Source organism: Ammodytes marinus (assembly GCF_949987685.1).
Source record: "Ammodytes marinus genome assembly, chromosome: 19".
Classification (NCBI taxonomy): domain Eukaryota; kingdom Metazoa; phylum Chordata; class Actinopteri; order Uranoscopiformes; family Ammodytidae; genus Ammodytes; species Ammodytes marinus.
The window spans coordinates 19406709-19423816 of record NC_137223.1 but is presented as its reverse complement, the minus strand read 5'-3'; the positions used below and the strand labels follow the sequence as shown (position 1 = coordinate 19423816).

The 17108-nt window shown below is 42.0% G+C and overlaps 1 protein-coding gene across 1 annotated transcript; it reads right to left on the bottom strand.

Moving 5' to 3' along the window:
* Positions 1 to 5362: 5362 nt before the first annotated feature.
* Positions 5363 to 14394, bottom strand: kcnk13b (potassium channel, subfamily K, member 13b; the record flags this gene model as incomplete). The annotated part of the gene is made up of 3 exons (XM_080047786.1): positions 5363 to 5512; positions 9090 to 9859; positions 14058 to 14394. The coding sequence occupies 3 exons, from the start codon at positions 14392 to 14394 to the stop codon at positions 5363 to 5365; spliced, it is 1257 nt and encodes a 418-aa protein (XP_079903912.1).
* Between the last annotated feature and the right edge of the window lie 2714 nt (positions 14395 to 17108).

Sequence of the window (17108 nt, the reverse complement as noted above, 5' to 3'; positions counted from 1 at the left end):
CCCTCAAAGTCCGGACCTCAACCCCATCGAGCAAATTTGGGGTGAGTTGGAAAATAAACTTGACAGATCTATTGTATATTTAAAGGAAAGCCTTTGCTTTGAGTTGTAGAAGGCTGTGATAACTGATAACGTTAGTGTTGAAGTTCTCAGGAAATATATTGAATTCATGCTAGAGAGATGTGCTGCTGCTGTCTTGATCCCGCGGGACTTCAAAGTCTTATGCAGCCGAGCCGCAGCCTGCCGCAGGTGCAAGTCGGACAAAAAGTCTAACCATAATGCTGTGCACTCAGCAAGACGTGCGTCATAATTGGGTAGATCTGAGCAAGACCTCTCCTCGCCGAACGAGCCTATTGCTGCAATAGAGAGCAGCGAGTCATTGTTCCCAGGCACAAAGACCCGCCTCTTTAGCGCTATGTCTCCTGATTGGATCAAATAAGCGGGATGCTAAAAGTTTTGTCTGGCAATTATTGCAAAGCTGAATGACTGGGAGACCTGTGACGTGAACTGTGCATACTGTTTAAGTGATTGCTGTATGAATATAGAGTGATTTAACACTTATATTAACAAAAAAATATCTCTTACTTCTCCTTTAAAGTTTTAAGTGGACAAAACAGTGGGAATGACTTAATTTGATATCAGTTGTGCTCAGAACAACCATCTGCATATTTCATGAACGTTTTTAAATGAAATCTTGTTTTGGAGGCAAAGAAAGGTCAATATTTTCTGATCTGTCAGGTGTTCTAATAATTTTGGCCACCACTGTGTGTGTGTGTGTGTGTGTGTGTGTGTGTGTGTGTGTTTGTGTGTGTGTGTGTGTATATATATATATACAGTATCTCACAAAAGTGAGTACACCCCTCACATTTCTTCACATTTTTCTTTATATCTTTCCATGGGACAACACTGAATAAATGACACTTTAATACAATGTAAAGTAGTCAGTGCACAGCTTGTATAACAGTGTAAATTTACTGTCCCCTCAAAATAACTCGACACACAGCCATTAATGTCTAAACTGCTGGCAACAAAAGTGAGTACACCCCTTAGAAAAAAATTACAAATTGAGCCCAAAGTGTAAATATTTTGTGTGGCCACCATTATTTTCCAGCACTGCCTTAACCCTCTTGGGCATGTAGTTCACTAGAGCTTCACAGGTTGCAACTGGAACCCTCTTCCACCCATTTATGACAGCATCACAGAGCTGGTGGATATTAAAGACCTTGCGCTCCTCCACCTTCCGTTTGAGGATGCCCCAAAGATGCTCAATAGGGTTTAGGTCTGGAGACATGCTTGGCCAGGCCATAACCTTTACCCTCAGCTTTTTTAGCAAGCCACTGGTCGTCTTGGAGGTGTGTTTGGGGTCGTTATCATGTTGCAATACCACCCTGCGGCCCAGTTTACGAAGGTTGAGTGCACATGGTCAGCGTCGTACACAGAGGTTGGCTTTGGAAAATAGACGTATGAGTGCTGCCAGCATTGCTGAAGGGCTTGAAGGGGTGGGGGGTCAACCTGTCAGTGCTCAGACCATACGCCGCACTCTGCATCATACTGGTCTGCATGGCTGTCATCCCAGAAGGAAGCCTATTCTAAAGATGATGCACAAGAAACCCCACAAAAAGTTTGCTGAAGACAAACAGACTACGGACATGGATTACTGCAACCATGTCCTGTGGTCTGATGAGACCAAAATACATTTATTTGGTTCAGATGGTGTTAAGAGTGTGGAGCGGCAACCAGGTGAGGAGTACAAAGACAAGTGTGTCTTGCCTAGAGTCAAGCATGGTGGTTGGAGTGTCATGGTCTGGGGCTGCATGAGTGCTGCCAGCACTGGGGATCTACAGTTCATTGAATTCTAACATGTACTGTGACATACTGAAGCAGAGCATGATCCCCTCCCTTCATAAACTGGGCCGCAGGGCAGTACTGCAACATGATAACGACCCCAAACACCCCTCCGAACGACCACTGGCTTGCTAAAGAAGCTGAGGGTAAAGGTTATGGACTGGCCAAGCATGTCTCCAGTCTTAAACCCTATTGAGCATCTTTGGGGCATCCTAAAACGGGAGATGGAGGAGCGCAAGGACTCTAATATCCACCAGCTCCTTGATGTCGTCATGAATGGGTAGAAGAGGGTTCCAGTTGCAACCTGTGAAGCTCTAGTGAACTACATGCCCAAGAGGGTTAAGGAAGTGCTAGAAAATAATGATGGCAAAACAAAATATTGACACTTTGGGCCCAATTTGGAAATTTTTTCTTAGGGGTGTACTCACTTTTGTTGCCAGCAGTTTAGACATTAATGGCTGTGTGTCGAGTTATTTTGAGGGGACAGTAAATTTACACTGTTATACAAGCTGTACACTGACTACTTGACATTGTATCAAAGTGTCATTTATTCAGTGTTGTCGCATGGAAAGATATAATGAAATATTTGAAGAAATGTTAGGGGTGTACTCACTTTTGTGAGATACTGTATATAATGGTAAAGAGGCCACCTCTGCAGTACAGCAGAATAAACTCCACATGCCTGTTCAATTAGAATGCGTTTCAAATAGTCTTCAACTTAGACGGTCTGACAGTGGTGTGAGTAACTCTCTGGGAGTTGTTGTGACTCAGAAAATAGCTTTAACAAAGACTCTTTGTATGTCTTCATCTGTCCAAGTCACCCCTGCAGGACACACACATACGCACACACATGTACCAAAAGAACACACAGGCATTGGTTCAAAGGTATTGGTGTATGCAAAGCTTCTCTGGCATATTAACTATAAGGCTATTTTGTTTGTGTGTGTGTGTGTGTGTGTGTGTGTGTGTGTGTGTGTGTGTGTGTGTGTGTGTGTGTGTGTGTGTGTGTGTGTGTGTGTGTGTGTGTGTGTGTGTGTGTGTGTGTGTGTGTGTGTGTGTGTCCTTGTCCACGAGTATTTGCATCAGTTTATTTTGTCTTGGAGTGACATTGTTTCCATAGGGCGACTGTGGCTCAGGTGGTTAAGCTGGTTGGCCAATGATCCTAGGGTTGGCGGTTCGATCCCAGCCCGGCCACTTGTGTCATGGTCGTTGTGTCCCTGGGCAAGACACTTCACCCACCTTGCCTCGTGTGAATGTGTATGACTGCTGTATGTTTGAGGTGGTGGTCGGAGGGGCCGATTGCGCTGAATGGCAGCCTTGCTTCTGTCAGCCTGCCCCAGGGCAGCTGTGGCTACTATGGTAGTTTACCACCACCGGTATGACTGTGTGTGAACGAATTGTCTGGAACCCTGTAAAGCGCTTTGAGTATCATGAAAGGCGCTATATAAATCCAAGCAATTATTATTATTATTATTATAGCGGTGGAGTGGAGGCTGGTATAGGCTCAAGTGCATGTCTGTATTATATTCTCCAGTACAGTTGATATTCTGATGAGAGTAAAATGTTCACATGTAGATCAGACAAGGCAGACTTTGATTCACATCCTCAGGACCTTACATCCTCTTGAACTTGAAAGTAGAAGAATGGAAAAATGTATTAATTGTGAGGAGACGGTAGATTTCAGCCCTGTGAGTCCACGGAATCTTTCGCCTCCGTGAGAATGGTGACTGATTTCCTCACTGCAATCAGGTGTGTGTGCACTGATTGGCTGATTGAACCCAGGTGTGAAGAGATTATATATGCCCTGAGACCCCCAGTGCTCTGTGCTGCTCATTGTCTCACCTTAAGAGGTAGTGAGAGGTTGTATCCTAGTGCCCTCTGAGTTTAAGAGAAAATAATTGTTGAAGTGTTTGTCTGTCCGTTCAGCTGCTTGGCAGTGATGGTTTTGTTCTCACTTTAGTTTGGTATTAGCCTGTGTGGCTTTTTGCTTTCTCCCCCTCCCCTTCTTCGCTTTAGCGATTCAGTGGTTATCCCTCTGGGGATAACTTTTAGAAACCCCTTGGTCCGCACCTGTGTCCCAAACCCCCCTCCCCCCTCCCCTCACATTAATTAAAGCTGCAGCATAACACGTTCTGATGTTTTTTCTATTCCTCTGAGCTTCTGCTGTAATTAAGCCTTACTGAGAACCCCAAAGCTGCAAACACATTACACCAAATTCTCACCAGTATTATTATTTTTTGTATCAGGTTTGCTTTTAAAAAAAAGTTTTTTTATCAAGACAACACCAAAACTTTTTTTCTCCAATCTTGTTAATTGGGAAACCAACACACCTGTCAGTTATAGCAGTGCTCAGCCGGTGACGTCAGAAGTGGAGCCGGGAGGATTCTCCCCCTGTAATTTTTTTGCATATGGATTGACAAAGAGGATGAAGAAGCTGACAGCTTCTCCCTCAACCAACAATAATGTATTGTCAACAAGTCGTCCTCCCTTGCGGTTGCTTGCAGGTTTTACTGGAGTTAATTACTCCATTACATGTTGCATTCAAAAAGCTTCTCTTTTTGCCTCAAGTCATTTTGTTGTTGCTCTCAATCGGTACTCAAAAAAAAGAAAAGAAAACTCCACTGCATTTAAATCGATATTAATCACCTACAGGTGGACGATGTCAAGCTGTGAAAACCTGCATCAATGCATCTGCATCAATGCTTGGATAATGTGCAGCAAACCCTAAAGTAAACAGCAGTCTCACATAATAGGTTTAATCTCAGACTCAGCTGGAGTCTGCGTGTCAGCTATAGTAATGTAATGAGGTTCCTTTGCAGGGTTTTATATTCTGTTTGTTTGTTGAATTAATAGCTTCCACATACGTACATACACACTGTATATAGAGGCTTTTGAGCAGAATGTAATGTTATATGACTTGTTTGAGCCATGAGTGAATGAGAGGGTCACTTCACCAATCAATCTAATTGTAAAATGTTTATTCTGCATCTTTGGTCAACATTGAACAATGCATGAATTGGGCTTCTCGTTTGATTTTCTACATGACACCCAGCTTCATGCAAAAACTGCTGTAAGACACACAATCAAAAAACACCCATTTTATTAAAGAATTTTTTTATATACAGTATGGACGTGGATAGAGTCAAAGTAAGCATTATAAAGTTCAGATAGGTGTGAAGTAGCATGTAGTGCATCAGGTCTTTAAGGCTTGGATGAGAGGGCGCTAGTCAAGCTTTTTTATTTATCACCATGGCAACTGAATTCCTCAAAGGGGAACATTCCGGCACACAGAGACTGGTCCACACACACACACGCATCGTTCATGTAGGCATCTTCTTGATGATAAAGGGCACTGAGAAGCTGCTGTGGATCCGCTCTATGCATCAAATAGTCATAAGATTCAGTCTTCTTGTACACCATTTTCTCCGAAAGGCAGTCCTTGGTATCAATTTGTTCGTACACGTCTCACCCTCTCGATCTATTTGGATCCTTTAAAAAGGCTTCTAGATGTCCTCTCCCTCTATCTGTCCACGCTAGTCTCTGCCAGCCGATTGTTCATGATGCCCAGGGCTCCCACCCCTCCTGAGAATCCATTCTGACGGGAACTGGACTGGCGTGGATTCCCAATGGCCATCTCCGAAAGCTGCTTCTGCATAATAGCCAGATTCACCTGCAGAAGGGAAAGAGATAAACAAATCAACAGATGAGGAAACAATATTGTGTGTGTGTGTGTGTGTGTGTGTGTGTGTGTGTGTGTGTGTGTGTGTGTGTGTGTGTGTGTGTGTGTGTGTGTGTAGCCTTGCAAAACAAGCATTAATATAATGGGTTTGGGACAGGCACATCTGATTTCATAGGTTTGATATGAGGCTACCAGATGGTGTTTTCCCTCTTCTTTGGTTTGTCAATTTAAGCGAACAAAGACAGCAAATACCGAACAAGAGAGAATGACATAAAGCCGATATTGACTCTCCCACACCCCACACCTCTACAATGTGTCGAAAACGTACACAACTGTTATGTAATGCTTTTTGTTGTTGTTGCTGTCCAGTCAATATTAAATCAAGTTGAGTGATGCTTTTACACACACACACACACACACACACACACACACACACACACACACACACACACACACACACACACACACACACACACACACACACACACACACACCAATTAGTTTATTTTAAGCCAAGCTAGTGGAACAAATGTCACTCCATTGCCATTTTGAGATTGACAATTAACATTTTTGGGTGAAATGTCTTGACAAATTGTGTATGGATCGGCCAAAAAAATAAAAGAATGTTACAGTTCATGTTCCTCTCAGGATAGGAGTTTAAAAACTCTGGCCTTCCCCAAATATGTCATTATCATCAGGTAACATTTTTAATTTGTCCTTTGTCCTTTGACCTGCAAAGCTAACCAGCCTCAGCTCTATTGGTCAGTTGAAGTTCTAATAAGCATATTTTATGTGAAACCAAGATAATAATAATTGATTGGATTTATATAGCGCTTTATTTCTCTGTGACTCAAAGCACTTTACAGGGTTCCAGGTTCAATTCGTTCACACACAGTCATACCGGTGGTGGTAAACTACGAGAGTAGCCACAGCTGCCCTGGGGCAGACTGACGGAAGCGTGGCTGCCATTCAGCGCCAACGGCCCCTCCAACCACCACCTCAAACATACAGCAATCATACACATTCACACAAGCCAAGGTGGGTGAAGTGTCTTGCCCAAGGACACAACAGCCATGACACAGGTGGCCGGGCGGGGATCGAACCGCCAACCCGTGGATCGTTGGCCAACCCGCTTTACCACCTGAGCCACAGTCGCCCCAAGATGCTAAACAGGCCTTGCATGTTGCTGGCATTGCCGTTGAGTCATGTTTGCATGCAAGCACGAACTAAAATACCTTTCATCCTCAATTGTCTGAGGACCCACACATTTGAGCACAAATTTTGTTTAGAAAGTGGTTTAAGTCCTCCTATAAGTAATGTATCCTTTTTGTGCACCTCAAACGATGTTATGGCGCTATTTGTATTTAGTGTAAATGCTTAATACCTAATCTCAATTCTTAAACTTGAAATTACTAGAAAGTTCCATTGGCTAGATGTGACATCATTGTGTCCAAAGGATGGTATTTTTCTCACTAAAGAGACCTGTCTGAGGCTGAACCTGATCTCATCGTCAATGTCTGGATCACTGAACAAGATAATAACATCTATCAAGATGAGTCACTACTTGGAGAGAAGTCACTGGAATGAAATAAATTCTTCAAAGCCCAACACCCACCCAGCACCACAGTCTGTAACACATTTCAAGTTTATATTGCAAATAAAATCTATTGACATATCAATCAATCAATGTTCAGCTGCCACTCACTGAAAATATGCTGCAGCGACCTTCTAACTTGGTGAATTTCATTAAATATCTCCATTGCTCATCCTCCACCCGTTCCTTTCTTCTCTCTCTATTAATCTCTGCACCAGGACAATATGTAATAAGCGACCTTACAGCCATCTTTCTACAGTGATACCCAGGGTATTTTTTCCGATAACCATACTAAATGGCTTCATTCATTCATTTATATACATGATATAAATCGCTGCCGTTAATATGAATGTCTGAGACCAGGAAGAGAGGGCAATACCATGATTTGGATTCACATGTGCAATTAAACAACCCACTGTGACATTAATTCAGGGATCTTAGGGCGCGTTCATGCTTTATCACTGTGAGGCTGAGTCAAACTTTTCTTTTGTTTTAGAGGGAGGCAACCACACTATATTGGCTTTCCTGAGTAATTTGAATGAAATTACAAATTAAATATTTAAAGCTAGCAGTTTTGTGAAGCTATTTGGTGTGCTTTGATCTTAATGCTAATGTTAATATGGTAGCACTAAGGTCATTTAGCATGTGAGCATTATTTTAAAAAAATGGACATATAAAAGTGTATGGGGCCATAAACCAAAGTATTGGGCAAATTAAAATTTTGATCTGATGATAGCATGTAATGAAAAAGATAAGCATTCATCGCAAGTCCTCCTGGGGTAGGACATGAATCAACAGTGCCATGCCATAAATCTGAGGGTGGGGTCATTATAGTCATCAAGATTAATGAACCATGAATGTATACACAATATTTGTGCTACTGCATCCACTTAATGTTGCAATACACTGAAAGCATGGACCTGCTGATGGCTCTAGATGATAAAGTCGGTGAAAACCAAAGACTAAATGGAACAGGGTGGGGAAATTAGAAAAGACAATTTATTTATGTACTGTCTTAAAATAACTTTTTTGATACTAATATACTATTGTATGGTGATCTAGGATACTACACAGTGTGTTAATAGTCTACAGTTACACATGTCCATTTCTAAATACACTTAACAAAAATATAATCGCAACACTTTTGTGTTTTTCTCTCATGAACTGAAATCTAAGGCTTAACTCAGAGGTGTAATTTGTCCCTACATTTCCATTACTGCGATCCTGCTTTTCAGACAGGAGTGGTTGAATGGAAAAACCACTCTCACTCAACCAGGGATAATTCTTAACTGGATGCTTGAAAAAAATCCGGATTTTCACATCTACTTATCATTCCAATTAAAAAGCCTAGAGGTTGGGCTGAGAAAATAATAACGAGACTTACACGATTGATGCTGCAACATTAGCATTGAAACTGAATCAAACTGTTACTGCACTGTACAAACAAACGTAACACTTTTGTTTTTGCTCTGAGGTAAAGGGGAACTATTTCAGTCTGAAAAGCAGGATCACAGTTATGGAAATGCAAATGTATTACACCGCTGAGTGGCTACAAGGGCTTCTGAAGGGGTGATAACAAAGACATAGGTCCCTTAGTATTCAGAGAATGTTTTGTATGTAACCTAAACATATGAACAATAAGAGGTAGACTATGCACAAGACATGATGTTACTTACATGTACAGTATGGCACGGTTCGTAAGGAGTGTGTGCTTCGCATTTGCGCAGGAAAGATGCGGTTGAGCAGTTAATTCAGTTTATGACGAGGGAGATTACTGAGAGCAAGGTGAATAAGTAGTTAATGACTGCGGTGAACATGACTACAGGGAAACAAGATTATGGATGATTAAGGTTCGTCCTACTACTCGTGTGAGCACTTTAATCAAATTAACTCTGGGAGGTGAGTGAATATCTTGTGTGTAATAACACGTGTAATTACATTAGACAGGTGGGAGGTGACACAAGCTGCTCTCACCTTATTGGCTGCTAGGAAGTCCCTCATGGAGATCATCTCCCCAGACATCCTGCGCCCAAGGTCATTCTCGCTCTCGTTGATGGCGTCCGTCTCGATGGAGGGGTCTCTGCGGGCTCGCAGGTGGCCCGGGGCTACCACGTTCCGTCTGGGATGCCGGTGGTGACCCCTCCTGGGGAAACAGCAGCGGCACGGGGCCTCCAGCCTCCTCAGCAGCCAGTTGAGGACCTGCTTGATGACGATGGAGATGACGTTGAAGAGGGAGTAGATGCAGCACACGCCGGTCAGGATGAAGAAGAAGTTGCCCAGGCGATACGCGGCCGTGGCGTGGCCCTCGTAGACCACCCGCTGGCTGCTCACCATGTCTCCAAAACCGATGGTGCTGAAGGCCACAAAGCAGAAATAGAGCGAGTCCAGGTAGCCCCAGCCCTCCGCCGCCGAGTACATGAGCGAGGCACAGCAGGACACCAAGATGGCGGCCGCTCCCAGAATGAGCATGACACAGTAGACCGAAGGCTTCCAGCCGGCGAGGTCCCCTCCTTCCCTTCCAGCTCCACCGGCTTTTTTCCCCTCAGTGACCCGGCGGCCATTTTGCGGGAGCACATCTTTGCTGTGGCGTCGTTCGTGACAGGACTTGAGGACAACGGCGATGATGGTGATGACGCGCTCCAGGAAGAGGTTGAAGAAGAGGATGGTGGCCGCGCAGCCAAGCAGGCCGTAGAACATCAGGAAGACTTTTCCTCCAATGGTGGCAGGAGTGGTCATCCCAAACCCTGGGATACACACAAAAACATTGAGCGAAAAGAAGAAAAGGTAGTTTTCCTAGTATTGTGCTAAAATAAAATTAAATGATGCTAAGAAGACTAGTTGAGCTTGTGTCTTAAAGGTGTCAGGGAGTCAGTGATACCGGAGAACGCGTGTTGTTCACTTGGAAATGGCTTAGTCCCACTCAATTCCACCGTTATCTTTATCACACACACACACACACACACACACACACACACACACACACACACAAAAACACTTTCTCAAATAATACACGGTGCACTTAGTCAATGAAGGGATAATCTGCAGAGAAGATGAGTGGCGGCCATTGCCTGCTTCGTGTTGCTTCATAACAAACTCACATCCTCATTCATCCACAACACGGGCTGATTGCCAATCTCTTCTTCTAAGGGAACAATATATACACACAGAACAGATTCAATCTACCGGGTTGCCATTGGTGACACGCTCTCCCATTACATCTCTTTGTCGGCACTCACTTTAAGAGCTGAAGGTGATTTCAGTCCAAGGACATCAGACACAAAGTGCTGGTTTGTCTAACACTTAATGTTATTTCCCACAATTAGTTGGCAACTGAACTGAAAGACCCACCAGAGCCACTTCTTCAACCCTCAATCTTCGCTTATTTTTTATGGGTTATAACCATAGATGGTATACAAAAGGTTATAACCTAGCCTAGCCTAGCCTACTGTAGCTAGTTTGACCCTGAGGGGAACTGAGTGTCTCTTCTTTTCATTGAGCGTTGGATTGCCCTTGATGTGCTAATGGGGTTGGTGTTTTCTTCATGGGTGTCCGAGACTTGGTCAGCAAGACTGATAAAATAACTTCTGCCTGTGAGATGTGGAGTGTGGAACCATGATAGGATTGTGGCTGAAAGGCCGATACAGTTATTAAGGCGGTCTAGTAGTATGTTGTGATCGACCGTATCAAATGCGGCTGACAGATCAAGTAGTATGAGGACAGAAATGTTTTTATGATCCATATTCACTCTGAGGTCGTTAACTACTTTAATGAGCGCAGTTTCTGTGCTGTGGCCTTTCCTAAAACCAGACTGAAATTTGTCATGAACATTGTTCTCATATAAAAATACATCTAATTGTTTCAAGACAACTTTTTCCAAAATCTTGCCCAAAAAAGGCAGGTTTGATATAGGTCTGTAATTGTTTAGCACAGAAGGGTCAAGATTATTTTTCTTTAGTAAGGGCATGACTGAAGCTGTTTTAAGTGACTCTGGAAAAATACCTGATTCCAGAGAGCAATTAACTATATCTAGTACATCATCTAGAAAGCTGTCTAAAACGTCTTTAAAAAAAAGGCAGTAGGGATCGCATCCAGTGAGCAGGTTGATGATTTCATCTGCAAGATTGTTTTATGAAGTTCCATTTTACTTGTTCTGGTGAAGGAACTAAGATTTCCCTGAGCAATATTAACAGTTGAACTATTCAAATTGACAACATTGTTAACAATACCAGCCCAGTTATTAATTATTTTATCATCAAAGAATGATGCAAACTCATTGCACTTAGATTTGGATGAAGGGATTTTCGGGTTGTTCCTGTTTTCATTAATAATGCCAGAGAAATAGGCCTGCCTTGCACAGCGTAAGGTTTTGTTATAAACACTTATATAATCTCTAAAAATATCGCTATGAACTATAAGTTTGCTTTTTCTCCATATGTGCTCAGCTCTGGAAGATTGATTCGCAATCACAAAGTACATTGAGTCGTGGAAGTGCTCCAGCTGTGAGTCACCACATTAGCTAAGGTAGAAAGTTTAAGTGCCCTGGAGTTACCTCTTCCTCCCACAACGAAAGAAAATGCAAGAAGCGATTTAACAAATACTAGGGAGTGTTAACCACCTTCTCAAATGGACCCAGTGGTAACAAAGACAGTGAAGGCATATATTCCGAAATGTTGAACGATTGCTCAACATTTTTAAGCAAATTAATCCATGCTCTGCGTTATCATATATTATTTAAATTTATTTTAGGCTTCTATAATTTATGAAATACATTTTTCTGTTCATTTTTGCTTTTCACAGAAGTATCTTCGTGACCATGCATTACACAATAAGCTCTCTTGTTCTCTTTCATGTATTCATCCAAAACTCTGTCGCACATAGCACTGTCCTTGTGGATACAAAATGATAATGTGTGTGTGGATGGTTTTCCCATAACACATAGTCCAAAAACTTAGAAAAGGTCATGCTGGTTAAAAAATAAAGTAAAAATTGACTGTTTACTCAGAGTGTTGAAATAAATACAATATTAGAAAATATATCTGCTTGGTGACTTCAGTTAACTAGATTCAGAACCACAAGCTGGATGTTTCAGCATCACAGTTTCACTGCGGGAGGCAATGACGACCTCAAAGGATTTTTTATGAGGATCAGAGACAGTATAATTTCAGATCAACTTACACTGTTATAACCTCTGACTGGACAATGTAGTAGTGTAGTCAATGATTGTGGAACCGTGTGTCAAAGCATGTTCCTTATTTCTTTCTTATTTCTATTTATAGGATGCTACTAGACGAAACACATGAGGATGTCTTTCCTGCTGCAACAGAGCTCTCAAGAAAAGGGCAAAGAAAGTTGACGGCAACTTGCGGAATCATGGAAGAATCACAGGATCAAATGTTACATCCTCGTTTTTTAGGTCAAAATTATCCAGAAAAGTCTAATAATACAGTACGTGGAGAGATGTTGAATAAAAAGTGTGTGCCTCATCTCCGTTTGAACGGTGAGCGTCTAAGCCAGTCGTCTAATCTGAGAGGGCCATTCAAACTGTTGTTCCCCTGCTCTACCTGCCATACTCATACTGATGCTTATGGTGAGATTCTCAGACAGTCCTGCGTGTGGTTAAGGCTGAAATGGAGGAATGATTGTAAGGGAGAACTCGATGCTTTTGTAACCGAGTTATGATTGATTCCACTTGCCATGGTCGAAAGATAACCACTACCAAAAGGTTGTATTTTCATTTTCATTTTCGATTAGTCAGTGGGCATATCCTTTGTAGATATATGCCTTTGTTTGGAATTGATTTGTCGTGCCAGTGCACAAGGAGCCCAAGGTTCGAATTCACAAGAACATTTTGTCTTTTTTATCTTTTATATTCAATTGACATTAACAAGGTTGATATGATGTCTCAGTGCTTCTGTAGAATGTAGCGACGGCTGTCTACACTGTCTGAAAAGCACATCTCACACAATGTACTGGAAATGTTACTGTCCAGCTAGCTTAGCATGCTGGGTTCCTCATTTTCTTTTAGTCCATCGGTATTAAGACGAGATTGGGTGTGTGTGTTGTGTCCTGCATGGCTGACCAGGATCATATTATTTGTTACTAGGTACTTCATGTACTTTTTTTTTTACACCTTTGTTGAATTGAATGTCGAGTTTTGAGTGTATAATATATTGCTATTAGGCAAGTGGAACTGTGCCATGGCACGAGGAGCTTGCCTTTGAAAAGACCAGGATAATATTCTTTGTTATCAGAATAAATCCAACCAGACTGAGAAGTCAGTGTGGAATCCTTGATTTCAACACTGCAGGACTTAAATTGCCCACTGAATCAAATTGAAACCAAAAGACTAAGGTGTAACTCATAGTGTTCATTCTGTCTTCATTTTTATCACCTGTGCTTTGAGGTTTGAGGGGGCTCTGTCGATGTGGATGCCCGCTCACTGCCTGACTGACTAGTACACACACACTTAATGGAGCAGAACATGCTTGATGCTGTGGTTAAAAGTCACCTTTTCATGTTACTGTAAAAGGAGATTTAACACACACCGTTGTGCTGGTTACAACATTTCCTCTGCAACGCTTGAAAGTTTGATTAAACCTCAGCTGGCTTTGTGATTCCCTTTCATCAACACAAAATACAGTCATTTCTTTGTGGCTCATGAAAAGTGAGTGATGAACAGCAACCAACATGGGAGATTTTGGAAAAGAGGGAAAACTGGTTCATTAGACAATGAAAGAAAAAGAAAATAAGCTGTGATTGTGATAACATAAAGGAGAGAGCACACACACACACACACACACACACACACACACACACACACACACACACACACACACACACACACACACACACACACACACACACACACACACACACACACACACACACACGTTCATAACTGATGATGGTTTCATAGGATTTAACAAAAAAAATCTTTCTCACCAATGGTTGACACCACTGTTCCCACGAAGTAAAAAGCGCCGGTGAAGTCCCATCGAGGTCTGATGGTGTCCACGCGGATGCCCGCCATGTTCGCCTCCTCGTAGTTCCTCAGGAAGTTCTTCAGGTCTTTCTTACTCAGGTTGTACTTCTGGCTGAAATCCTCAAACCTCTGCGCCCAGCGCTCCTTCGCCTCACGCTCCTTGGGCTGCTCCAGCGCCGAGAAGACGGCGGCCCCACACAGGAGATAGATGATGATGAACAATGCCAGCAGCAGGAACCTGGCGTTATCTTCGTTGATTGGACCCGAGGCGCAGCAGCAGCCGCTCCGACATGCCATTATGTTGCTATTGTCACCGTCGTGGTGCGAGGGACCTGTGGCATGGTGCTCTCGAATAGAACGCACACAGTTCTCGGAAGAAAGCGTTCACGAGATTTTTTCAAGGCAGAAAAAGTCCTGCGCAATACAGGTACATTGTTGTACGGGCAGATTAGGAACGAGTTGCCCGCAACGGTGCATTTGGCGTTTTGCTCACGAGTCCAAGTCCAACATGGTTCCACCAAAGGCGTCCTCTAACGTCTCCTCCGTTCATCTCCACCACGTAGGGCTGGGTTGCCTATAGAGAGCCGCGCAACAACCTGTGGATGCAGCAGATAGTGCTGTTTCACTGTTTCGCTCTCCGGTCCTGCCTCTCCAAACACGATCCTCCCCTGAGCGCGCCTTTTACGCACCGCGGATTGACCACAACATTAGGGAAGAACTCACAGATTGTGTCCATTCATCACCTGTATGACCCGCTAAATGGCAGCGTTCATTTGTTCATTCAAGTTTGTTAAAAGTATAGGCCATTTAGTAGGGAGGCCACATCTGATAAGGAGTCCCGAACTGGCCATAACATTTTCGAACTGATCTCAGCCTTGGAGGTTTAATCCCTGACAATATCTAGAGAGCGCTTGCATAGGGAGATCAATAGGGCTTGACCTTTCAGGGCTCTGATGTGGGATTCATGCTCCTGCCCATGCTTACCCAGGGACTGTGTGAGCAAATGTCACAACGGAACGACGGTTTGACATACATTATTCAGGATCAGAGGGACAACAAATGGGCCATTTCTGTAAAATAGATAATTTAACAACACGATGACGCGTTCACGGACATTCCACACTGCAGGCACAGAGCAGCAGCCTTTCTAGGTCACACTTGACCAAGTTGTCCGTATGTAAGCAACATAAAGACTCGAATGGTAACTGTTTAGTGCTCTCGCTTTACATATATGCTATCTAACTTTCTTCTCTCTTTTTTTGAGTAAAGTAGTCTTTGCCAAATGCACTCAATGAAATTAAAATAACAAAGCAAGTGTAAAAGGTTAATTGGGCCAATAATTTCTTATATCACATAAAAAACCTTTCATAAAAATGTCTCTTAGCAGTCTTCTAAATTGAGTTCTAATAGGTGACCCTTGCATGACGGAAAGTGCTTCTTGTGATAAAAATGATAAGCACGCAGTAGGCTACATCAGTACTTCAAACTTAAATGAATATATTCATGCAATGTTAATAAGGCTCAGAATTTAAACAGATAAAATGGAATGGCACAAAAAAAATTGCACTTTAGGGCCAGTGCATTTAGACGGAACTAGACAAACACAAGACAAATGTGAGCATAAAGGTCATATTTGAGAGCAAAGTATCAAGAGGGCGAAAGCATTTTGAAGTTAGGAGGAGTTACTGTAGCCATTACAGATGAGGAGGCAATTGATAAATACAAGAAACACCTGAAGAAATAATGTGCCAGTGAGTGAAAGTAAATGATCTGCTTCAATGTTTCCTGTGTGCATGACATGTTATTATAGACATGTGTCAAAGCCATAACAAATTACTGATATCCTTCCTTAGACCGAAAACAACCAAAGCTCTGCAGCATCCTGAGTTGCAAAGCTGGGTAATATATCAATAAAACAGTGAACAGTAGGTGTGTTCTATCCATCTGTTGCACATTTTCTATTTGCACATAAAGAGTGAGACTGAAAAGTTGTGACAAAGTGTGAGAACTTCACTCAAACTTCCACTGAAGAAAATTTGACAGAATTTGGCACCCCTCCCTAAATTATTTAAAAAAACCAACAACAATTATAGAAGAGTAGCTACCTCCCCCCCTCTTTTATTTGATTCAATTTTATTTCTTTATGTGTTTTTTTTTCATATTGATTGTTTATTTCTGTTTCTTGTAGTGTATATTTTGTGTTGTTGGGTGTGAGGGTGGGATGTGGGTGGGGTATGTTCGGAAAAAAAGGGGAAAAAATTTGTATTCATTGTGCTACAACTTTGTTACTAACATTTGGTAACACTTTATAATAACTATCCGTTGTAACTTGTTAATAGATCATTAGTAAACTCTTAATTAATGATTATTAATGATTTGTTAAGTGTTTGTTAGCAGTTTGTTAAGGATTTATAACAATGGTAGATAGTTAATAGCTTAATAATTGAATCAGTTCATCTGGGACGAGGCTGAAATAGGCTATAGACTATACACAGTGCATGGGCAACTGAGGGCAGCCCCATTTTCAAATATTTTTAAATAAACTCAATACACACTGTGCATGCCATGGACTTGAACGTGACGTGATCAGTTAATCTCGGATTACCTCCCAGATTAACTGATTCAATTATTAAGATATTAACTATCTACCATTGTTATAAATCCTTAACAAACTGCTAACAAACACTTAACAAATCATTAATAATCATTAATTAAGAGTTTACTAATGATCTATTAACGAGTTACAACGGATAGTTATTATAAAGTGTTACCTAACATTTAATAAAAAAACCTTTGAAAGAAGCTTCCGCTGAAGAGAAAGAAAAAAACGAGTCGCAGATAAGATCTGTGAGACTTGAGGGTTTCTCAAATTAATACATGAAACTGTTTGACGTTTGACTGGTGCTCTTTTGATTACGTCATCGTGTTGCACCTTGTTTTTCCAAATGACTACCGACTGGAGAATAGCACCAATAGCTGATCACCTCAATGTGCTCAATTGATAATATTCA